This window comes from Petaurus breviceps, unplaced genomic scaffold (genome assembly GCF_028583685.1).
Source record: "Petaurus breviceps papuanus isolate PSGF00001 unplaced genomic scaffold, PetGlider_PUasm1.0 91041, whole genome shotgun sequence".
In the NCBI taxonomy this organism is placed as follows: Eukaryota; Metazoa; Chordata; class Mammalia; order Diprotodontia; family Petauridae; genus Petaurus; species Petaurus breviceps.
Genome location: NW_027187400.1, coordinates 12677221 through 12703123, shown reverse-complemented (window position 1 = coordinate 12703123; position 25903 = coordinate 12677221). Strand labels below are relative to the sequence as shown.

Sequence of the window (25903 nt, the reverse complement as noted above, 5' to 3'; positions counted from 1 at the left end):
AGGAACACAAGATCTAGAAACAAATGAGGAGTGTAGTATAAAGAGCCCAATGACTGGGGTAAGGACTGACTCTATGATAGAAACTCTACAGAAAATTAGATCTGGACTAACAACTCACACAATAAACTTTAAATGGCTATATGACTGAAGTATAAAGGGTCACTTAAGCATATTATAAGAACAAGGAAGGAGAAACTTTTTGCAGCTAGAAAAGAATCCTCGACCAAAAAAGCAAAAATGGGGACATAGGAGACAAAATAGACAATTTTGACTACATAAAATAATAAAGTTTTTTTGTTTTAAAGCAATCAGGGTTAAGTAACTTGCTCAAGGTTACACGGCCAGTTATTTCTCGGTGTGGTGCTAAGTATCTGAGCCTGGATTCGATCCCCAGGTCATCCCGACACTGGGGCTGGTGCTCTTACTTGCTGAGCCACCTGGCCGCCCCTAAAATAAAAAAGTTTTGACACAAACAGAATTAATATAGTTAAAACTAGAAGAGAAACTGTTAACTGCAGGGGAAAAATCTTTATGTAAGTTTTTTTTCATAAAGGTACATAGAGATCTGATTAAAATGTATAACAGTGAAAGTCATTCCACAATAGATATAAAGGATACAAACAAGCAGTTCTCAAGTTATCAATAGTTATCTGAGAGTACACCTGCCTAAACAAACCCAGGAACTATATGAACAAAATTGTAAAAAACAAAAACAAAACACATTTCTTGTACAAATAAAATCAGATTTAAATGATTGGAAAAAATTAATTGTTCATGGGTAAGAAGGGTCAATATAGCAAAAGTGACAATTTAATCTAAGCTAATTTATATATCCCAATGCCAACCCAATTAAATTACCAAAAAATATTTTACTGAGTTAGAAAAAATGATAAAATTAATTTGGAAGAACAAAAAGTCAAGAATATCAAAGGAACTAATGATAAAAACAATTAAAGGAAGGAGAGTTAGCAGTACAGATCTTAAAACTATACTATAAGGTATAATTATTAAACCTATCTGGTACTGGATAAAAAATAGAAAGGTAGAACAGTGGAACAAAATAGACAGACAATTTATACAACAAATACAATTTATACAATGACTATGGTAATCTTGTGTTTGACAAGTGTAAAAACTTAAGTTTTGGGGATAAGAATTTGTTATTTGGTAAAAATTATTGGGAAAGTGGAGTCTGGCAGAAATTGGGTATAGACCAATATTTGGCACCACTGACTAATATAACGTTAAAATGGAAACAATACCTTCATATAAAGACAGATATTACAAAATAATTGAAGCAGACTTATGGATAGGAGAACAATGTATGAATAAACAAGACAGAGAGTACTGTGAGGTTTAGAATGGATAATTCTGATTACATTAAATTAAAAAGGTTTTGCACAAATAAAACAAATGTAGCCAAGATCCAAAGAAAAGCAGAAAATTGGGGGGACTTTTTATGGACAGTTTCTTAGATGAAGGTTTCATATCTTAAATAAAGAACTTTGTCAAATTTATAAGAAAATGAGTCAAAGGATAGGAACAGGCAGTTTTCCAATGAAGAAATCAAAACAATTTATAGTTATATGAAAAAATGTTCTAAATCATTACTGATTAGGGAAAAGGCAAATTAAAACAACCTCGAAGTATTATTTTATACTTATCAGGTTGGCTAAAATGATTGAATAAGAAAGCAATAAATGTTGGAAAAGTGGAAAAACTGTGACAATTCATTGCTGGTGAAACTGTAAACTGATCCAACCATTTTGGAGAGCAATCTGGAATTGTGCCCATAGAGTTATTTAACTGACTTTAACCCAGCAATACCGCTACTAGGTCTGTTTCCAAAGATGATTAGGGAAAAAGGAAAAGAACCTATATGTTCTAAAATATTTATAGCAGCTCTCTTTGTGGTGGCCAAGAACTGGAGATTAAGGGGATGCCCGTCAATTAGGGAATGGCTGAATGAGCTGTGGTACATGATTGTGAAGAAATACTACTGTGGTGTAAGAAATGAACAATGACTATAACATTGTAAAGAAAAATAACTTTGAAAGACCTTTAAATAACTCTGATCAATGTAATTACTGACCATGACTCCAAAGGATAAATGATAAAATATGCTTCCCATCCTCTTGACAGGGAGAAACTGCACCAGAGATGTAAGAGACACAATGGCCAATGCATAGCTTTGGGTTTTTTTTGACTGTGATATTTTTTACAAGGAGAGGGATTTTTCTATTTCTGTGAGGGGGAGGTGGAAAGAACTGGCAGGAAGAGGGATGGTTACAGCAATGCCAAAAACAAGAAAAGAAAAAGTGTCAATGAAGTATTTTTAAAAATGTACAGATGAGAACAGAAGGAGATTTAGTGAGAAACAGAGACAAGAGAGATCGCTTTGGAACTGTGAAATACATATCTATATGATATAGATAGATAGACAGACAGAGACAGACAGACATACACACAATCTGTATATAACAAATTGTTTCATATATGATTCTCTTTTTTTCTATGCAAATGTTCATTTTTGTAGGTATTCAAAAAACCTCCAAAACAATCAATGTTCTCCATGACTAGACTAACTCTCATTAAAAATACAAATTTAGCTCTCCCACCTTTACTGAGACAAACAGGAATTACAAAATCTAAAGATACAGGACCACGGGTAAGTAACACTGCATATAAAGTTGGACTTGGTTGATAGGTTGGTTCATTTTGCAAATTTTTATTCAAAAAAAATTTATTCTCGTTATAAGACATGGCTCTCTCTTTGGCATAAGAGTGTAGGAGAAGGGATGTACTGGGAAATGAATGTGATATAAACAGAAAAGACAAATAAAATTATATATATATATATATTTATGTATATAATGCAAAGTCTAATAATGTTTTAGGAAATAAACATGGATTTTTCCTTAAATCACACATTTGGAATCACAGAATCAAGAAATCTTTTGAGTTGAAGAGGATTTCAGAGCTTCTTCAGTCCAACAACCGCACTTTTCAAAGGACAACACTAAAGCTCAAGAAATGTCAAGTGACCTGCACGAGGTCAAGGAGGAAGGCAGGCAGACTGGGAATAAAATTAAAAATCTCCATAAAGCACAACTTTCACAACAATGTCCCAGACAAGGGCTCATTCGACCACCATAGATGTGGTGCAGTCACACACCACACAAACAGTTTAGTTACAGTGACTTTCTCTTGCTATTCATTGTCTACACCGCTCCCTCTTCCATCTCCAGTTCTCCCCTATCCCTGGAAAGCACTCCTGCTGCTATAACTGTTATCTCCTGGAATCCTTGGTTTCCTTCAAAACTTAGCTCAAGGGCCTCCTTCCTCAAGAGGCCTGTCCTGGGTCCCCTTAGCTTGATAATGCTTACCCCTCTAGCTTAGCCCTCTAGCACATAGTATGTGCTTCATAAAATTTTTTTTTGATTGTTCAAAGAACACACAGGTGGTAAAAGTCAAATCTGAAACTGGGTCTTCTGTGCCCAAACAACCTCTGAAGTTTTTATGCACATGTACAAATTAGTGAGTAGCTTCTAAAATCACTTCTAAAGTTTTGTACATGTAGACCAGATAACAAGTTTCCAGATATTTTACTTATTTTTATAGGTATTTTCAACAGACTTTCTTTAGCATTTACTCTTATTAGTAATATACAGTAATGCTGACTGTCACTTATTCTGTAATTTGTGACTTCACAAATGATCTTAATTGTCACCTTACTGACTAATCTTCAGAGTTTTCTAAGAAAACCGTCACATCCTCTACAAAGAGGGAGTCTTTCTTCTTATCTTGGCCAATGCTGATTCTTTATATTTCTTACTCTTATTGTTATTGCTGTTATCTACATTAATCTACAAAATAACAGTAGAATAAAAAGAGTACTGTTACCTTACTATCTTACCTGTGAGTTAATGGGAAAGGTATTAGTGTTTCTCCACTGGAAATCATGCTTTTGATCATATTAAGGGCCTTTTCCTTGCCTGTGCTTTTTTTAGGATCTTATGAGTGAGTGATATATTTTGTTGAAGACTTTTAATATGTCTATGTAGCTAATCATGTGGTTTTAAAAAACATTTCTTGCTATTTATATGATTAATTATAGAAATATTTCCCCAGTATTTTTAAACCTCCCTTCTAAAACTTTACCAGGAATTCATGTTAAAGATTTTTTTTTTTTGGTTATACCGATAAATTCTCTTTGTTAAAATTTTACAAAAATTTACTGGATCAATGTTAAGTGACATTGGTCTAAAAATTTTTCCCTGCTGTATGCCTCCTTGGTTTGGGTATCAAGATAATATGAGTATTAAAAATCAAGTCTGGCAGGGTGCCTTCCTTCTCTATTATTGGAAAGGATTATAAAGTCACACAAATTAAGTAAAAAGTGAATAAATTATCTGCGAGTTAACCTACTAACCCACACATGGCTTACATAACAACAAAATTCTACATTTAAAAAAAGGAAAGAAAGAACTAAAAAACTGCTGAGCTACTCAATGCCATGACTAGACAATGCCAGCGTCAAAAAGCCATAATCCAAAATTAGCGTATCAATTTAGTGCTCTCCCACCTAGTGGTTACTTTATAGAAGCATATAAAGGTTCATGGATAAACAAAAGATCAAGAATAATGAAGAGAAAAGGAATGCAGAGGGCTCAAGAAATATTAAGATACCAATCTATGTTGCAAAGTATTAATTATCAAAACCATGTTACTGGTTTTAAAAAATGAGAAAAAATACATCAATGGAGAAGACTAGATAAAAAAGATCTAGGGAGCAGCAGAGACAAGACAGCAGCGTAGATTGCAGGAAGACTCCGTGAGCTCCCCCCCATAAGCACCACAAATACCTATAAAATATGACCCTAAACAAACTTCAGAGCTACAGAGCCCACAAAGCAACAGAGAGAAACAAATCCCCTGAGGGCAGCCTGGCAAGAAGGGTCCATCTGAGCACGGTGGGAGCGGAGACCAGCCCCACAAGAACCACAGCTTAAGTGCCAGGGCAGCCCTGCTCAGCAGCGGCTGGAACAGACTTCAGGAGAGTGGATCACCAGCACCTGTGGCAGTTTCCAGAAATATCAACCCATAAATGCCAAAGACAAAGTAAAAGGTCAGTGTGGAACTCTGTTGGAATTGGGGGGGAACAAAGCATGGTCCAGCCCCTTCCCCCTAAGCGAGAAGCAGCGGGGTGTGGCGGCTGTGCAGGTTCAGAGCTCCTGCCCTGCAGATCGTGGGGGACCAAGCAACCATTCAAAGAGTAAACGCTCTTGCTATAACCTACCTGGATCTGGATCATGGTCTTGGATGGTGGTCCTGGGATGTGTGACCAGTTTTCCAGAGCATGTGGGGTGTGCAGAGAGGGTACCCAATTAATAGCTCTGGCAGCTATGAAAACCTCAGCTATTTGGGACAAAGCTCTTCTCTCTGGAAGCAGAGCTCTACTATGGCAAAGAGCTCAAAAGTCAAGTAATTGAGTGGCAACATGAGCAAGCAAGGGAAGCAAAGCAAGCACAGCAATCAAACCTTAGATTTCTTTTTTGGGGACAAAAAGGATCAAGCCTTGAATGGGAGGAAGACAATGAAGTCAGAACTCCTGCACCAAAAGCTTCCAAGAAACATATGAACTGGTTATACAGGCCTAGGAGGAACTCAAGAAGGATTTTGAAAATCAAGCAAGAGAAGTGGAGGAAAAATTGGGAAGAGAAATGAGAATGATTCAAGAAAATCATGAAAAGAGAGTCAACAACCTGACTGAAAAAAACAACACCTTAAAAAATAGAATAACTCAAATGGCAAAAGAGACCCAAAAGCCAATGAGATGGAAAAAGAATCTCAAAAGCTCACTGAAGAGAATTATTCCTTCAGAATTAGATTGGAGCAAATGAAAGCTAATGACTTTATGAGAAATCAAGATACTATTAAACAGATCCAAACAAATGAAAAAATAGAAGGCAATGTGAAATACCTCATTGGAAAAACCACTGACCTGGAAAATAGATTCAGGAAAGATAATTTAAAAATTACTGGAATACCTGAAAGCCATGATCAAAAAAAGAACCTAGAAATCACCCTTCAAGAAATTCTCAAGGAAAATTGCCCTGATATTTTGAACCAGAGGGCAAAACAGAAACTGAAAGAACTCACCATTCATCTCTTGAAAAAGATCCCCAAAAGAAAACTCTTAGGAATATTGTAGCCAGGTTCCAGAGTTCCCAGATGAAGGAGAAAATATTACAAGCAGCCAAGAAGAAACAATTGCAATACTGGGGAAACACAATCAGGATAACACAAGATCTAGCAGCTTCTACATTAAGGGATCGAAGGGCTTGGAATATGATATTCTGGAGGTCAAAGGAGCTAGGATTAAAACCATGAATCACCTACCCAGCAAAACTGAGTACCATGTTTCAAGGGAAAATATGGTCATTCAATGAAATAAAGGACTTTCAAGCATTCTTGATGAAAAAACCAGAGTTGAATAGGAAATCTGACATTCAGATACAAGAAGCAAGAGAAGCATCTGAAGGTAAACAGGGAAAAGAAATCTTAAGAAAATTATCAAAGTTGACCTTTACATTCCTTCATGGAAAAACAATAATTGAATCTTATGAAACTTCTCTCAGTATAAGGATAGTTGAAAGGGATATAAATATGTATGCATATAAATATCTATATCTATATAGGAGAGTGTATGTGCGTATGAATACATGTGAGTGTGTGTATATATGTATACAGTTATACATAGACAGAGGGCACAGCATCAAGTGAATAGGAAGGGATGATATTTAAAAAATATAATTAACAGGTGAGAGAGGAATATAATGAGAAGACATAGGGAGAGACAGATTAGGGTAAATTATCTCATATAAAAGAGGCAAGGGAAAACTATTACAATGGAGGAGAAGAAAAGGAAGGCAAAAGGGAACAGGTCAACTTTACTCTCATTGAATTTGGCTTGAGGAGGGAATAACATATACACTAAATTGAGTATCTTACCCTACAAGAAAGTGGGGGGAAAGGGATAAGAGGGGGGATGATAGAAGGGAGGGCAGATTGGAGGCAAGGGTAGTTAGAGGCACACACTTTTGAAAAGGGACGGTCAAAGTAGAAAATAGAACAAGTGGGGGAGCAGGATAGGATGGAGGGAAATACAGTCAGTCTTTCACAATATATCCACTGTGGAAATGTTTTGCATAACTACACATGTAAAACCTATATTGAATTGCTTATCTTCCCAGTAAGGGTGGGTGACGAGGGAAGAAAGGAATCTGGAATTCAAAGTTTTACAATCAAATGTTTAAAAAAAATTTGTTTTTTACATGCAACTGGTTGATAAGATATACAGGCACTGGGTATGGAGATCCATCTTCCCTACCATAAAGTTGCAGGGGACATGGGGGAGGATATAAGAGAGAGCAGACTGGGGGAGGGGGTATTCAGTGGTATCACTGTTTTGGGGTGGTGGGTAGGGGAAAGATGGGGAGAAAATCTGTGACTCAAAGTCTTGTGGAAATGAATGTTGTAAACGAAAAATAAACATAAAATTTAGTTAAAAAATAAAATAAAATCCCATCTTAAAAAAAAGAAAAGAAACAATATCCTTGTTTTCCATAAACACTAAACCACAAATTATTGGGAGGTCTCCTGATTTATCAAGATATCCTACAAAAACTGAAAAGCAATTTGGTAGAAAATAGGTTCAGATCAGCATCTTCTACTATAATAATAATAAGCACAGGCAATCTAAATATAAAAGGTGCCATATCAAAATAAGTTGGAAGAGACTGGAAGGATGCCTCTTCCACACATGTAGTTATGGAGGAAATTTTTTTTTGTTCATATTCTTGGTTTTAGCAATACCAGCCTTTGACTTGAAAGTTAAAAAATACAGCTTTCTAGTACTGTGACATTTGGGGTGATGAGTAGCTTATTTTTTTTCCCCAGTTATATGTCAAGAAAATTTTTACAAGATTTTGAGTTCCAAATTTTTCTCCCCCCCATTTTGATATAGTTTATACATGTGCTATCATAAAAAAATTTCCACATTAGTCACTTTTGAAAGAAGAAACAAAAGGAAAAAAGAACACAAAAAGGTAAGTGAAAAAAATATGCTTCAATCTGTATTCAGAATCCCTCATTCCTTTATCTGGATATGACTAGCATATTCCTTCACAAGTCCTTTGTACTTGTCTCGGATCATTGTTTTGCTGAGAAGAGCTGAGTTATTCATAGTCGATCATAAAATAATGTTGCTGATACTGTGGTACAATGTTTTCCTGGTTCTGCTCATTTCACTTTGCATCAGTTCATACAAGTCTTTCCAGGTTTTTCTGAAATCTGCCTGTTCATTATTTCTTACTGCACAATAATATTCCATTACATTCATATACCACAGCTTGTTCAGTCATTCCCCAACTGATGGGCATCCCCTCAATTTCCAATATTTTATCGCCATGAGAAGGGCTGATAAAAATATTTTTGCACATGTAGGTCCTTTTCCTTTTTTTTTTTTTAATAATCTCTTTGAGATATAGATCTAGTAGTGGTATTGCTGAATCAAAGGGTATAAGCACAGTTTGACTGCCCTTTGAGCACAGTTCCTAATTGCTCTCCAGAATGGTTGGATAAGTTCACAACTTCACCAACAGTGCATTAGTGTACCAATTTTCCCACATCCTCTCCACCACTTACCATTTTCCTTTTTTGTCATATTAGTCAATCTGATAGGTGTAAGATGGTACCTTAGAGTTTGTATTTCTCTAGTCAAAAGTGATTTAGAGCACTTTTTCATATGCCTTGAGATAGCTTTGACATCATCATATAAAAATGCTTGTTCATATCTTTTATCATTTATCAAATGGGGAACAGCTTGTATTCTTGTAAGTTTGACTCAATTCTTCATATATTTGAAAAATTAGGTCTTTATCAGAGACACTTCCTGTAAAGATTTTCTGAGCTTTCTGCTTTCCTTCTAATTATGGTTGCACTGGTTTTGTTTATACAAAAGCTTTCTAAATATGATCAAAATTATCTATTTTACTTTCTATCTCTTGTTTGGTCATGAATTCTTCCCCTCCCCACAGATCTTACAGGTAGACTATTCCTTTTTCTTATAATTTGTTTATGGTGTCACTCTTTATGTCTAAATTGTGCCAAAGGTCTATCATATCTAACTTTTGTAATATTCTATTTACCTCCATTTCTTTTTTCTTCATTTTTAAATTGGATTTATCAAGTTCTGAAAGGTTACAGTTGGAGGTCCCCCACTGGGATAGTTTTGTAGTCTATTTTTCCCAGTAACTCACTTAACTTCTCCTTGGATGCTATACCATTTGGTACATATATGTTTAGTATTGATATTGCTTTATTGCCTATGGTACCTTTTAGCAAGATATAATTTCCTTCCTTATGTCTTTTAATTAGATTTTTGCTTCTGTTTTGTCTGAGGTCAGGGTTGCTACCCCAGTCTTTTTTTTTTTTTAAACTTCAGCTGAAGCATAATAGATTCTGCTCCAGTCCATTACCTTTACTCTATATGTGTCTCTCTGCTTCAAGTATGTTACTTGTGAACAATATATTGTAGGATTCTGGTTTTTGATCCACTCTGCTATTAGCTTCCATTTTATGGGAAAGTTTATACCATTCACATTCACAGTTATGATTACTACCCGTGTATTTCCTTCTATCTTATTCTTCCTCCTTTGTGTCCTCTCTCTCCTTTCAACCTTTTCCTCACTAGTGTTTTGCTTCTGTTTACCACCTCCCCTCATCTGTCCTCCCTTTTGCCAGTCCCTCCTTCTTTACTTGATCTCCTTCCCCTTTACTTCCCTGTCAGGTAAGACAGATTTCTATATTCAACTGATTGTGTATATGATTCCCTCTTTGAGCCAATAGTGATGAGAGTAAGGTTCAAGCAATGCTCATTACCCACCCTCCCATCTTCCCCTCCACTGTAAGAAGTCTTTTGCACCTCTTCAAATGAAATGATTTACCCCATTCTACTTCTCCCTTTCTTCTGCTTCCATTGTACTCCCCTTTCTCATTCCTTAAATTTTTTTCATGTCATTGCCTCAAATTCACCTCTGTCTCTGTATATTTCTTCTAGTGGTACTATTGGTGATACAATTTTAGGAGTTACAAGTATCATCTTCCCATGCAGGAATGTAAACAGTCTAGCTCTATAAACCCCTTATGTATTCTTTTTCCCTTTTTACTTGTTTATGCTTCTCTTGGTCAAATTTTTAGTTTAGTTCTGCTCTTTTCCCTATGAGAATTTGAAATTCTTCTATTTCTTTGAAAGACGATTTTTTCCCTTGATGTATTATGCATAATTTTTCTGGGCAAGTAATTTCTTGGTTGTGGTCCTAGCTCCTCTGCCTTCTGGAATATCATGTTTCATGACCTCCAATCCTTTAATGTTGCAGCTTCCAAGTCCTCTGTGGTCCTGATTGTGATTCCCCGATATTTCAATTGTTTCTTTCTGGCAACTTGTAGTATTTTTTTTTCTTCACCTGATAATTCCGAAATTTGGCCATAATGTTCCTAGGGAGTTTTTATTTGGGGATCTGTTTTCTGAGGTGATCAATGGATTCTTTCGACATCTATTTTCTCCTCTGGTTCCAGGACATAAGAGCAGTTTTCCTTGATAATTTCCTGAAAGATGCTGTCCAGGTCCTCCTTTTGATTATGGCTTTCAGGTATTCCAATGTTTCTGCCAATGTCTCTCCTGGATCTATTTTCTAGGTCAGCTGTTTTTCCCATGAGGTATTTTACATTTTCTTCCATTTTTTCATTCTTTTGAATTTGATTGATTCATGATGTCTCATAGTCATTAGCTTTCACTTTTAACTTTAAAAGTGTGTTTTCCTCAATTAGCTTTTGTACTTTCTTTTCTATTTGGCCAATTGTACTTCAGTAGATTTTTCTATCTCCTTTTCTGTTTGGCCCATTCTACTTTTTAAGCATGTTTTCTTTTTCAAGTTGTTGACTTTTTTCATAATTCTCCTGCATCACTCTCGTTTCTTTTCTGTTTTTTTCTTCCACCTCTCTTATTTGGTTTTTAAATTCCTTTTACAGCTTTCCATGAGTTCTTTCTGGGCTTGAGACCACTCTTCACTTTTCTTTAGGGGTTTCGACATTGCTGTCCTCTTCTGAGTTTGTATCTTGGTCTTCCTTGTCACCATAGTAACTTTCTATGGTCAGATTTTGTTTGTTTGCTTGTTTTTGGTCTCCTCCCTCCCCTTTTTCCTTTCTTTTAAAATTTGAGATCTGCACCTAGGGTGGAAAGGATTCCTATGTGGCAGTGGTTGCAGGCCCTGGCAGTTTACCTGGTGCTGTGCTGATGTCGCTCTGAGGCTCCTGAGGGACCCTCGTGTCTGGTGCTGCCCTGAGGGTGTAGGGGATGGCTGGCACTGCTGGAGGCCATAGGGGTCTGGCAGCGTTCCTGGGGTCCTAGTGTTGGTGTCAGGCATGGGCTGAGGCCTGATAGGTTGTCTCTGCATCACTTGAGTGAAGCATGTGGAAGTCTGGGAGCTGAAGGATGCCTGTTTGCCTGGAACCATACTGAAGTACATGTTGTCTTTCAGCGTTGCAGTCTGCCAGGTTCCCTGGCTACCTGAGTCACGTGGGAGGTCCTGGTGTTGGCATTTGTCTGCTCTATGACATTGGGGCTCAGGATCTCCCACGGGTTTCTGAGGTGGCACTTGTTGCTAGCTTGCTGGGATGCTTCCTGTCCTGAAATGTGTTTCCTTTTTACCTAAGGGAGAGGGACCTTTCTTGCCATTCTTCCAAGTTTCTTGGGCTAAAATATTGTCTCACCCTATCTTTTTCCTGGTTCTGCTATTCCAGAGTTTGTTCTGGGGCACTATTTTATGGTTGTTTGGAGGTAAATATGGGACAGTTACAAAGATTTACTGCTTACTCTGCCATCTTGGCTCCCAGAAGTCCCTGATGAGTAGTTTTTAATTAATGTTCATGACAACTATACTCCCACAAGCTTAACTTTATTAATACTTGTTTTTCTTTTTCATTTTAGGGAGGTGGATAATTGGAGAATGGCTTAACAAACTATGGTATATGAATATAATGCATGGCTTCAAAGAAACCTAGAAGGAATTGATGCACAATCAAGCGAGCAGATCCAGGAGAGCAACGCTATGATCACCACAACATTGTAAAGACAATCACTTCTGAACTACTTAAAAGCTCTTGTCAATTCAATGACCAAGTAGGATTGCACAGGACTGCCTCTGAAGGCTGTGGTCTACCTCCTGCCAAGAGAGGTGGTAGACACAGGATGCAGACTGAGACAAACAATTTATTTTTATGGAGGAATAGCTAATTTTATTGTATTGACATAGCAGCTCTGTAGACTTAGTTTTGAAAGGACTTTTGTTAAAAAAAAAGTTTAATTCATGGTATCCCTTTAGTTCCATATTAAAAACGTTTCATAAAATTACACTTAACACTTCCATTTGGATATCTCACTTAAACTTCCTAATTCAAGAAAAAGAAACCACAGGTGGGCATGAACATAGCCAAAACATAAAACAAAATACTTTACTATGATCTAAAATGGTTCATAATTTCTCAGCTATATTGGTTTAGAAAATGAATGATATCCATATACTGTAGTTAAAAGTAAATTATCTCTACTATATTTGCATAAACTAGGTCCTGGTGAATATATGTTTTAAAACAGTTTAAAGCCATCAAGAACTGTTAATCAGTCAAGTAATATGGTAAACTATAAGGAACCAGGAGGGAACAAAAAACTTCTTATTTATAAGTTTCTGTGGATGATCCCAATTATCAGAAAGAAATGCATATCAATCATCCTACCTAAAAACATGAGTATCTCTAAGTTAAGCTGTGAGACATATAATTTTTGCACACGACCAATGAGGGAATTTGTTTTGTTTAACTATGTATATCCCTAGGTGGGAGGAGGTAAAAAGTAGAACAACAGATTTTTGTTAATTGAAAAAAAATTAAATAAAAGGTTTTGTATTATTGGGTACAAATCTCTGTATCCAGTATCTTTAATTAAAGAACTAAAATTAACTTTACTGGTGAAATAAATTTTGACACGAACAAAAAGTTTTTTAAGAAACACAAACTACAACCAATTGTATTTCAAATACACATCAATATCCTCTTGGTGGAACTAAGACTTGGCACAACACTCTAGAAAGTAATTTAACTATGTAATAAAATCTAGCAGTGTATGCTGTTTCATCTAGAGCAGTCCAATTTCATAAATTCCAAGAAAGTCCATAACAGATGGACACAACAATCTTCTGAGTGCACAAGTCTAGAAGCAAAAGAATGTTCTCAACTGGAGAATGGATGAACAGATTATGGTCTAAAATGTAAAAGAAGATTATTGTGCATAAGGAGCAATGAATTCAAAGAACAAATAAAAAGACCTGTGTGAATGGATAGGAGTAAGACAGCAGGACCCAGAGAAAAATACCCACCCTGACCGTAACACAGATGAAGACAACAGATTTCAGTCAAATGCAATGATCGGTGTTGGTCCCAGAAGCCTTTGCTTTCTCTCTATTGAGAAGTGGTGGTACAGAATATTACACACCTTTCAGTTGTGATCACTGTACAGATAATTTTGCTTAAAAAAATTTTTTTGTATGGAAAAAACAAAATTCATCAATAAAGCACTTAAGAAACTAAGTTTGTATCAAAGTTAACACTTGGGATGGTTTCCCTTAGGACAAGAGTTCTTAAATTGGAGTGTGTGAACTTATTTTATTTTTGCTTGTTTTTAAAAAATATTTGGATAACTATATTTCAACATAATTGATTTCCTTTGTAATCTTATGTTTATTTTAAGTATTTAAAAACTGAAACAGTATCCATAAGCTTTACCAGACCACCAAAAGGGTCAATGTCACAAAAAAGGTTAGAAACTCCTGCCTCAGGGAATCTAACTCACCTTGTCAAGAACCACATCACTGATGGGAGGCAGGCCCTCTGGCTTCTGTATACAAGCTGGCATGAACTGAAAGTCAAGGAGGAACTCCCTATCATACTGCTTCTTCCCTTCAGTATCAGCAGGCTTCCAGGGTTCTAGGAAGAGAGAGATTGGTAGCAATATGCATTTAGTACTGTGAAATCAATGCATGAGTACCGCTATATGGATACACACACACACACGCAGGTATATTTATATACATATAAAATGATCAAGAGTATATAAACTAGGGGCCATGGAAGAAAAATCCATCTTGCTTATCTACATGAGCAAATACATAAATCAAGTAAGAAGGTCATGAAGGTCAAACAATGGGAAGAGTACAGGCCACACACAGGGTTTTATATCGTGTTATGTTTGCTACAAAAATAAACAGAAAATCAATCGGTCAACAATCATAACTGTATGAACCTCAAATATCCTAAAATGCCAAAAGCTGTGTTTGAATGATGTTGACCATTTTAAGGGAAATGTTGAAAGGAGGGGTCATGATTATACCTATGGTCACTCATTCTGAGCTGGGATTTCAGGGAGGGAAGAAGACTGGGGACACCAAAATCTTGCCTTTCTCTCTGAAAGTCAAACATCATCCTGGAAGCTATTTACATTTTTTTTTTTGCTTTTTTGGAGGGCAATTGGGGTTAAGTGACTTGCCCAAGGTCACATGGCTAGTTTTTGTGGCATGTGTCTGAGGCCAGATTTGAACTCAGGTCCTCCTGACTCCATGGCCAGTGCTCTAGCTATTTACATTTCTTTTTTTTTTTTTTTTTTTTGCCTTTTGGAGGGCAATTGGGGTTAAGTAACTTGCCCAAAGTTACACGGCTAGTGTTTTTGTGTGGGTGTTAAGTGTCTGAGGCTGGAACCAAACTTGGGTCCTCCTGACTCTGAAGCCGGTGCTTTACTTACTGTGCCACCTAGCTGCCCCGCTATTTACATTTCTGAACACTGAAGCAGCTGGGGAGCTGGGAGCCGACCTCTTCTGCCCCTCATTCCCACTGAGCACTCCCTTCTTTCCCCCTCACTTTCTCTCTTCAAAGGAGAGGCAGTTCTTGGCTAAGTGCGCCCTTGAATGCAGCCCTCTAGTCTCTTCTGGCAAGTTCTGGCCACTTCCCCACCTCATTCCTTCCTTCTCACTACCATGGCTCCCTCCACTGTAGGCACAGTCCCTGGACCTCCAACATTTCACCCTTTCCCTCTTCTCTGGTTCTCCATCCCACTCTCCAGAGGAGTCACTGAACACTTTTTTTTCCCTCTTAAACCTCTCCAGGTCTCCCATACCAGTCTTCCCATCTCTCAGCACATACTTCACTGAGAAGTGAGGTGACCAGAGGTGACACTTTCCTCCTCTCCTCTCCATCAGCTTAAGCACCCTTTGTATCTCAGACCTGCTTGATATCATCAGCCTTTCCCTTCTCTTGCCCTTTACTCTAGCCTCTGATGAAGGGGTAAGTAAACACTGAGACCCAGGCCCCATGTGCTGACTCCGTTTTCTTCACTGAATCATATGTAGAAGACTATCGGTGTAGAACACCACACGGACACAGCTAGTGGATGTATTGGTCTGTTTTGCTGAACTGCTTCCTTTTTTCTTTTTTTGTTACAAATAAGGGCTCTCACTGGACAGGAAAGGGCTATAATCAGAAATGAGATGATAAAAGAAAAAGTTTTTTATTTTCCAAAAAGAAAATCTGCCTCTTGACTGTTGGGCCCATTGAATTAGGGAATCCACCACTTCCTAGGATTAGATGTCTCTAAAAGTACCACAGACTCTCATGTACATATGTGCATATATACTCTTTATAAGGTCATATTTTCTGAAGGGACAAGTGGCACAGCTCACATTACAGAATGGACTTCTTCAGAAAGGAAATAGGCCCTCAGCGTCAAATGTTTAAAAAAAAAAAAGACAATTCTTTCTTCTTTATAGTTTTTTATTTAGAGGAAATACATCCGTAAGAAGAGTAAGCTCTTCAGCATTTACCACAACAGCAAAATGGCAATCATTACTAGCAAGTCAAAGCATCTGAGACTAGAATGTGTCTGCTGGGAATGCCTTTTGAGAATATGTGCAATGTTTAGGTAGGGCCTTGGATTTACAAGGAGAAGATGCATTCTTCAAAGAGTTTCCTTCACGTTGGTGAAAAGCAGTCAGCCACAAGTTATGATGAGTTGATAGTCTTTGTAGCAGGGGCACACAAAGTAGGCCCTGCCTAGACCACCTCCATTGAGGAACCACTGCTAAACAGCTCTTCTTCTTCTTTTTTTTGGGGAGGGAAATTGGGGGTAAGTGACTTGCCCAAGGTCACACGGCTAGTTTTTGTGTTAAGTGTCTAAGATCGGATTTGAACTCAGGTCCTCCTGACTCCAGGGCCGGTGCTCTATTCACTGCGCCACCTAGCTGCCCCTTAAAGAGCTCCTCTTAAGAAGGGCCTGACCCATGCTCTAATCTCTTGAATTTCTACACACTGAACCTGAAAAACTTGTAGTATTTAGCAAAAATCAGATTATACCTAATCAAAAGAAAGGCTAAGTTTCCCCCCCATTTCTTTGGGTGAAATTTTTTTGTTAGTTTTAAGTAGCAACACATAGGAACGGGCTGGCTAGGTATGGATTCAATCCTACATTTCTGCCCTGATAATCTGACAAATAAAAAAGCTTGAGGATCACCAGTTCCCTAGAAGTAAGGAAGATATCACTAAAGGAAAAAGGGGCCAAAAAGCACAAATGTATTCATTTGTTCAGATAAGTAACTTATCAGGGGAACAAGATGGCTGGGGGGAGCGGGGAGGAGGCATAGCCGTTAAGTGAACTGTGATCATGAGTACAGGGAGTGCCATCATGTAACTGCTTCCAGGTAAGTCAAACAAAGTTAAAAGGGGACTTGATCTGTTACTGGTGGAAAACAGAACAAAACAGAGAACAGGAGGCAGCAGAGGAATAACATCACCCACTCCTTATCTGATACAAGTGCTCGGACAGTCTGAGGGAGCCAGTAAAGCGTGGCCTGCCCATTCCTAGGTGACATAAGCAGGACCTGACCTCAGGTCTCTCAACTCTAAGTGAACAACATCAGCATTACCTCTAACAGATGAAGGAAAGGGCAACCATACATGGCCCAGACGACACGGCCTTATATTTCCTTATCAGTTTTGCCCATTTAAAAGTTATCATTCCATTTTTCACTGATTTTTCAATTTTATATAGTTACTCCAAAGTAATCTCATGCAAAACAGAGCCCTTTACTAGGAAAATGGGTCTGAGAGGCAAAAATGCTCCTTAAATCTAGCCAACAGAGCTCTACTACAAAAATACTACAATAATTAAATGTACAAGTGAAATTTAGCAAAACCTGAGTATGATCATCACTTTTCAAAACAAGTCAACAGCAGAGGAGATGCTGAGATCTAAGAGTAAATGGAGACGAAGGAGAGCAAAGACAACGGAGGAGCAGAAGAAAGCCAAATGGGATTATTCAGTGGGACGCTTCACACTTTCAAATTCTGGTGCATTCTTGAGTAGGTCAGAACAGAAAGTACTTCTGATACTGAATCAGGAGGTCTGCAATAGGTACAGGACACCTATGGCCTACATCAAAGAGGTTCTGGTCCATTCTGAGGCCGGCGCAAAGGCGGTGAGGGACTTAGCTCAGCCTGAACCCTTAGAGACTCTTCTAAAATGCCTCAGCTTCCTGAAGGTTCTCTAACAACCACAGGGGAGAAAGGATGAGACCTTGGACACGTGCCCAGAAGCAATGTCCTCTGCTTACAGAAAGTGAATGAATGCTCAGGTCTTCCATTTCAAGAGATCCTGGGATCAGATTTAGAGCTAAATGGGACTGTCGAGATCACATAGTCAGTCAGTCTATCTTTCTCCTTGTTTCACAGATAAGAAAATAGAAACTTAAAGCTCCAGTGCTTTGCCTGAGATCACATATCTGTAGAGTGAGTGGTCAAACTAGGACTTGAACCTAGAGCCAGTGGCTCTAAATTCAGCCCTCTTGCCCACATGGGGCACCAGGTTTGGAGCTGGCCAATGGCTATTTCCCCTTGGGGGCATAGGAAGCAATAGACTGTACACTCAGGGACCATATCTTGGTTTGTTCTATCATCTACCTATGACTAAAAGAAATAGGTTTGTTGAAATAACAGAAGTGACACCAAAATACTAAAAGCCACCACAGAAAATATGTTCCTTTGTAGCTGTTTGATGGAGATAACATAAGCCCAGTTTGTTCTAGAGGTTCTGTGCGTTCTAAATTCAAACCCAATTTTCAGCAATAGTCTTTCCAAATTAGGTAAAATGAGTGGGGGTTCTCACCTCCACAAAACATTTTGCTTAAAAAAAATTCTTTCCCCATGAATCTACACTAAGTACTGCATATCCATGGGGAAAAACGGGAAATAGCAACAGAATTACCTAAAAGGCCATAGTTGTATTTGTAAGGTCCGCTCTCTGATCCTGTCTGGTGACAGTGGGTGTCCCTGGGGCGCTGAGCTCACATAGCTTCATCCTCCGCTGGGACACAATCAGTGTTTACTACCACTACAAGCCCTATTCTGGTAGAGCGTAGGGCTCTGCAACGTAGCTTTAGCAAAAAAAGGTGAATCATCTTGGTTCAGACCTCAGGAGTACCTAGTTCTTTTTCATATGCCAAATACACACCTGTATTTTCTTCTAATCAAAGTTAAATGGGTTTTTCTTGCTAGATATACAGTCTGTATAAATTTAAGCTATTAAATCTTAAAATTGCACTAAGACTTTTTGGATGCCCTGTATAATTACCACATCAATTCTGAAAAGTCATCTAGACATGAGAGAAGCCATTCATCAATTGTTTCTTGAGTGCCAAAGAAAAGAACCACTTGGCTCCACTCACCTGGCCCATCTGCTCTAGCCTTAGCGGTGGGAGCCCTGAGTAGGAGCACAGGCAGGGGACAAGACTCACCTGGCTTCAGAGGGAAGGCCACACCATCGCCAGAACTGTCTGGGGAGCCCGAGTTCGCATCGCCTCCTTCCCCCTCGGAAGTGCTCTCAGCTCCGTTACGCATGGGCTCACCATCCTGCTCTCCATTTTCTTCCACAGCTTTTGCCTTTTTAAGGTCAGAGGGGTCTCGTTCGGGGTGAAACCCTTGGCTCATTTTATCCTGTTCAGATTCAAGTACTTTGTCACCTGAAAGCTCCTCTTCAACTTTAGGCTAAAGTGTAAGTGAACACAGAGGTAACAGTTTAAAACAAAGGTATATATGTGTGCAGGCAGAAATACACCCCCACCCCACTTGGGACTCACTATGAGATGCTGTCATGTATAGCATACAGAAGTGTCATGACCGGTTTATTTAAGACACTGCATTAATTCCCTTGGGCTAACACAGACAATCACCAGTGTTACTAAAATGGTTTAATTATGACTAATGAAGGCCAAATATACTAAGGCTTAGAATGGAAAGAACTGTTAATCCTCCTAATGTGCCGGCCTCCAGTAAGCAACAGGGCCAAGGCAGCCCCTCCTCTGGCCAGTGTTAGGGGCTTCTCACAGTCTGCTCTTGGCCATCACAAGGAGATTTCAGGAAAAGGTTCAGAAATAACACCGAAAGGCCACTTCTCAGCCTCACTAGAGGGAGACTGTTGTCATTCTATTTTGAGAGATAGAGTTTAGAATTCTGCAGGACCTTCGTCTTATCCAGCTTCCATCCAGGGAAGTCTAGCTTCTGGTCAGCCTTATCTATCAGAGGAACAGAAGAACAAGCTGGTCTCACTGGCTTCATCTCTTGGATCACCTCACTTTCAAGCAGCCAATGGAGGCAAGTGCTTAAGTGTCCTGCACACTCCCCAGAACATCTTATTCACAGAAGCCTAATCCAGCTTGAAGGCTGAAATCTTAGCCTGCTTCACACAGCAGCTGCAGGGACAGGCAGGCTCTCTGAGGGCCTTGCACACCCCAGGACAGAGCAATGTTAGGCGAGGCTCCCCCAGGCTCAGAGATGGTCAGTTCAGGATGAGAATGAGAGCAGGGACACAAAGGCCTCTTCCCTCAAATTATCTGTGAAGTAATCGAGTTTTTGTCTGAAGGGACAGAATGAGGCATTCATGCTGGCAAACGCAGGGGCCAACCTTTTGCTACTAGGCACCAATTTATTCTAAGATGTTGCTCTATAGACACAGATGAGTATGTGTGGGAGGGTACATTTTACAAATGGAGCAAGGAAGCTAGGGGAAAGGGCAGAATACAATATTTTGAATGGTAAGAGGATGCTGTGTAGAAAATAATGAAGGTCTGAAGTTCCAAGAAAACAAAAGCATCTGGAAACAATACTTATTTCTATTAACTACATATGGGAGAAAGCAGTTATTTCCTGAATGCTGGAGGGAGACTGACTGAACCCGAATATGGCTTATCATTCATACTTGATAATTAATACAATTTGATTTCTTCAAAACTCTTCCAATACATAACCAAAGTGGGATCTGTTCTACTTGACTATTAATAACTGTTACAAGGGGTTTATTTGCTTTTGGTTTGTAATGGAGGGGAAGGGAGGAAATAGATTTTTGCCAATCGAAAATTAAATTTAAAAACTCTTTACCAATGCAGGTTGCAGGTATCTGATAGCAACAACCTATATGTAAGTGGCGTTTAAAGATTAAAAATCAAGAAAACCACATCACGCAGTTCATTGCATGCGACACATCCTTGTTTCTGAATATGGGCAATACAAAAAGTAGCACGTATAGAAGAAAAGGTGAGGTGAAGAGCAAGACTAAAGCCCATGAGCTGTGACAAGATTCCTCACTGCTCATTATTAGAAAGACACACCTGGATGAAGAAGCCTAAAGAAACCAGGGCCATGAAGCACGATCTGGAAGGAGGACTAAGGAGGCAGCTGGGAGGTCACACCAGAAACATCTTCAAAGGCAGCCACCAAATCCCAAGCTGAATGCAATCTGCTAAGCCAGCGGAGGGGGCCGAGGATGCTGCACTGGGCTGAGCAGTAACCACTGCATTTCCTGGGATCACTATCAACTCCATGGAGAGCAACTGGGAGCATTTGTAGCTTGGGTTTTTAAATGTTTTTAGAAACCTTAAAAAGGTGTCCGAGAGGAATCCTTCCTGTCATCGTCTAAGTGACAATTTAAGACTGCTGGTGAATGATTCCATAAGATCAGGCCTACTGACATACATGGCAGGGACAACAAAGCCCCTCCTCTGCTGACAGGTCTCTTAACACTTAACTTTAGATGGACCAGAAGAAGGACAGTTTACAAGGTTAACTGAGAAAGGTGATTCCTTCAGGACTACCAGAAAGAGGTAAATGGGATGAAGATTGTGACATCAGGCCTTTACTGAGCCATCACTATAGTCGCTAACTGCTGCTCATTCTGAAGAAAGGCAGGTGGGCATCCAGCCTCCAAAGAAGCAAGCCCCCTCCTGCCTCCTATTGCCTCTCCATTTGCCAGTAAGGTAGGAGTGGGGCTGGATAGGCAGGGCCTGTTCCAGTCAGCCAGTGGCGTGCTGGGGGAGGACCAGCAGACATAAAGACTATCAGCCGGACGTGTAGCTAGGGGAAAGCTCACCAGCAGTGCTGCCTGAGGGGGCTCAACCCAGAGAAACCCTGTCACCATACCGGGAATGTGGGAGACTCCCCAGCCTCAGGAAGGGGCTGCAGGCATTTGATCCTCTGTAGGAGCAACATTTTCTTGTCCAGCTGTGACACCTGTGCAGCAGCTATCAACAGCTCTCTAACTTCCTGCCTGTTCTTAACTCCTGATCACCACAATGAAATTGCAGCGTGCAACATTTTAGTGGTTGCTATGGGACTAACTGTGACATCAACAGAGCATCATGTTAGAGCAATGACAAGGGAATACCACCTAGCCTGCCTGCCTGAAGGGGGTCAGTCTTAGAGCTAGCTGCACAGAGTACACGCACAGCTATCCCAAAATGTCTAGATCTAGAATGCGAACTCCTGACTTTTTACAGAAGCAATTATTTTAAGATAATGGTTTACACTAGAGAAGATTCTATGACTGGGGCTATGAGTCAACTGTAGCCATGCTGCTGTCCACTTTCCAGCTTCGGAATAGCAATGATGTTGAAAATACTCATGTTATGATTATAAAACTGCAGACCCCAGCCCTCAGGATTGTTTTACTCTTAATTCTGTCTTGAGGACTCTGGTTGAAATTGTTATTTTGGCATTTACAATAAAATTTAGCTTAGGAAATAACCAAGGGGGAAAAAGCTTAATAATTGTGGAGTGCCCACTGTGGGGCTAATTTGAAAGAGGTCACAGAAATAAATATCTCTTTGAATTTCCCTGGAGTGGGTCATCATATTTCCACTGCCATCATTCATCTGTATTCGAGTAAAATCTCAAAAACTTAGTGCTGCTTTGATTAGCTGATCTATCAAATGAATATGGAGTAAATTTAAATTTGTTGAGGATCAAGAGAGCAGTAAAGTAAAATGAGTACCCTGCATTCCAGATGGGCTAAAAGAGGGAGAACGGAATGGCTTCCGACATAAGCTATCACAGCTGACACAGGCTAATTTCCCCCTACTCTGGCAAAGGGAAGAAGAAATGCAACAAAACTGTTAGGAAGCCAGTAGGTAAGGCAAGTCCCAGAGTAACTGGGTTTTTGAAAAATACGACCTAAAAAGTTTGAGGAAACCAATAAATCTCTCTTTAAGCCAAGGAGAGAGGGACTGACCCAGCTGTGATTTTTTTTTAGAAAGGCTTGGCTGACCTGAAATTGAGCTGTAGAAATCCAGCACTCTCTTACCTCTGATTCCGCCTCGAATGCCTCATCAGTGGTTCGGGTCCGATCTTTTGGTTTCTTCCACATCTTTGGTGCTGTTACAGCTGTCTGGGCTGCAATACAAGTTAATGCCCATTACTTGCCAACACTGAATCATGCTAAGGAGAATCAGATCATATGGGGGGAGGGGAGTCAGGAAGTGTGTATGTGTGTGGGGGTGGTCTATTACAAGTAATGCTTTGTAACTCCCTAGAAGGCAGCACACGCAACAGGGTCAAGATTCTCCTTTAGCATCTTGAAAGAGTCTTGTCAAAATTCAAAGTAAAATTAAAGTGAAATGCAACTTCACAGCATCAGACAGCCTTCAGTTAACACTACACAATCAAGAATCCCTTCTCAAAAAGACTGGGATACCTCCTCAACCAACACTCTCTTTGCCTAAATACCCCTGTGACAGGGACCCTTTCCTTCCAAGGCAGCCCATTTTGGTTTTGAATAACCTTAAGTGCTGGGATGGTAACCTCACTAGGAAATCCTCCCTTCAGTAACCTCCAGCCATCATTCTAGTTCTATTCTCCAAAGACAAACTAATTGGCTAATTCCTCTTCAATATGGCAACCCTTCAAACAACGGAAGGCAGAGACTGCATTTCTGGGTCTTCCCTAAGCTAAAAAAGTCCCAAGTTCTTTAAACGTATTCTTTCACAGAACAGTCTCCGGGTGTCTCATCATGCTGGCTGACCTTCTCTGGACGCACTCTAACTTGTTAACATTTTTCCTATAAATGTGCCTGGAACTAATGACACGCTGCAGACGTGGTCTGATCAGGATGGACTGGAACAAGACGAAGACATATCCCTTTTGGCCACTGAGCCTCTATCCACGAGGCCTCAGATGGGATTACATCTGTGGTTTCTCTACAGACCAGTGTGGATACATCTGGAACTTGCAGTCCAAAAAGCCAAAGCTGCCACATCCTTGTCACACAAGAGCTGTCTAGCCATTTGTCCCCCACCCTGTGCTTGCAAAACTGATTTCCTGCTACATATGGAGAACCCTATGAGGCTTTGTCTGTAGATCTCCATCACTGAGCTCTTTCTGGATCTTGACTTTGTCATCTCATTTTGCCTCTTCCCTCAAGCTTGGTGTCATGTGTTCTGTTTCCTAAGTCATTGTTCCAAACTGTCTAGAGACCAAAAGAAGCTTTGGCTTAATATTTCACATACACTATGAAAATATTTCTTTCCTGTCTCTACCACATTATATGCAGTTGTTTGAGTGAGAATGAGGAGATGAAATAAAGGACAAAATCAGGCTTGCTACTAATGTTCAACAAGCTTCCTGGGTAAAGTAAACTTTAAATTTCAGAACCTAATCTGACAAAAATTTTCCAGGCACCTACTATGTGTAAGGCATCAACTTTTAAACAACAGAGCAAAAATTCATCTTGCTTACAAATGTTAAAGAATTACTGTGAGTCTGGTTTGAAGAGAACCTTTAATTATCAATTGAGAGAGAACAGTATGGAGAGAAGATGTTGGGGGCCCAAGGAGATAACCAATGAAGATATGAAACACATTCTAAAATCAACGACTCTGAAGCTGGAGAGGGCCAACTAATTGAAGTACTTGTTGAAGGGCAATGGCACTCCAAATGATGAAACTAATCCCTTCCCATGACTGCTTAAGCTTTTGTTATTTAGTCTGACAAGGAGGATTTTATGATTTTCCTTATATACTCTTGCAGAATCATTTGAGTGTTTCCAAACCTCCCTTATTGTACTCTAAATCTATTGTTTCTTGTCCTTAATCTTTGTGTTAAACTTTATGATTCTCCCTTCTCCCTATCTGTTACCAAGGTCTTCTGATTAAACCTCTCCCAATTTCTTGACTTGACCACAGTCTTTGGATTATACCTTCCCCAAACACCTCTCCTGTCCACCCTAATTTTCTTTCTTTTTTTTTTTTTAAGAATTTATTTATTTTTAGTTTTCAACATTCATTTCTGCAAGATTTTGAGTTGCAAATTTTCTCCTGATCTCTCCCTTTCCCCCACCCCAAGATGGCAAGTATACTTATTACCCCTCCTCCCCAGTCTGCCCTCTCTTATATCCCCCCATTCCCTCCACTTAGCCTCTCCACCCCACTTTCCTCCACTTTTCTATTCCCACTGTAATGATCACAGTGTATTAGATCCAACCACCACATACCGGGCCTACTGCAACAACCTCCTACTGCTTCTTCCTACTTCCATTCTCTTCCTTCTTGAAACTTTAATTCACACAACTACCAGACAAAATTTTACGCAAAGCTTTAGTTGTATCATCCCTCTTCGGGAAACCTGAAGTGGACTTCTCCTGCCCTTAGGAATAAACTCTAGCCTTCTCTGACTGTCAGGCAAGGTTCTATAACTTCGCATTTCCCTACTTTACCACCCACATGTCATGATTCCCATCTATGCTCCAGTCCAGCATACTCTGGACGTTCCCTTATGCACGTCCAGTATTTTCCTCCTCCTATGCCTGTCTGCCTTGTTCCCTAGGTCTAGAGTGTCTTCACTCTTCTCAGTTTGAAATTCTGCACATACATAGTTGAAAACAATTCTAATGTCACCTCTTTCATAAAATCCTCCAGTTACAAAATGACCCTACTTTTCCTTTGGCTTCATGACTCAGAATATTGTGGGTTGAAAGACTGTCCAAAAGAACAAGGAGTGCTGGGGGAAAGACCAGGAGGAGAATAAAGGAAAGCATGCACAAAGCAGTGAAGAGCACAGGGCACTTGAGCGGCTGGCGGAGAGGGATCTGGAGCATGCCTAGGTGTGGGCTCAAGCTGCTGTGACTTCACCCAGATTTCCCGTCTTGGCAGCTTGAGCTCCTGGGCAATGAAATCGAGCCATCCTAAGAGTAAGTGGACTTGTCCAAAAGGAAGATGTTTCAAACATGCTTCGCTGAAAAGGACAGGGACTGTCTTTGTTTTTCTTTGCATCCTCAGTGCCATAGCACATGCCTGGCACAGTAGGGGCTTCATACATGTGTTCTGACTGCTGCTGTACAGTCTAATAGACAAGTGCAAAGGAGCCAGAAGATGAAGAGTTCTACTGTTCTCTGTGACACTTTGGGCAAGTCTCTTCTCCAGCC

General features: G+C 39.5%; 2 protein-coding genes across 7 annotated transcripts in view; both read right to left on the bottom strand.

Annotated features, from left to right (window-relative positions):
- HP1BP3 (heterochromatin protein 1 binding protein 3) overlaps nt 1–25903 on the bottom strand; it is a 483172-nt gene that overhangs the window by 109041 nt on the left and 348228 nt on the right. The gene's annotated exons all lie outside the window — the stretch shown is intronic.
- EIF4G3 (eukaryotic translation initiation factor 4 gamma 3) overlaps nt 1–25903 on the bottom strand; it is a 411795-nt gene that overhangs the window by 67395 nt on the left and 318497 nt on the right. For all 6 annotated transcript variants that reach the window (XM_069079469.1, XM_069079465.1, XM_069079464.1 and 3 more), the window contains 3 exons: nt 22790–22878; nt 18954–19203; nt 13970–14103 (listed from right to left, as the gene is read on the bottom strand). In XM_069079469.1, the coding sequence (XP_068935570.1) occupies nt 13970–14103; nt 18954–19203; nt 22790–22878 (473 nt within the window). The remainder of the gene's footprint in view (nt 1–13969; nt 14104–18953; nt 19204–22789; nt 22879–25903) is intronic.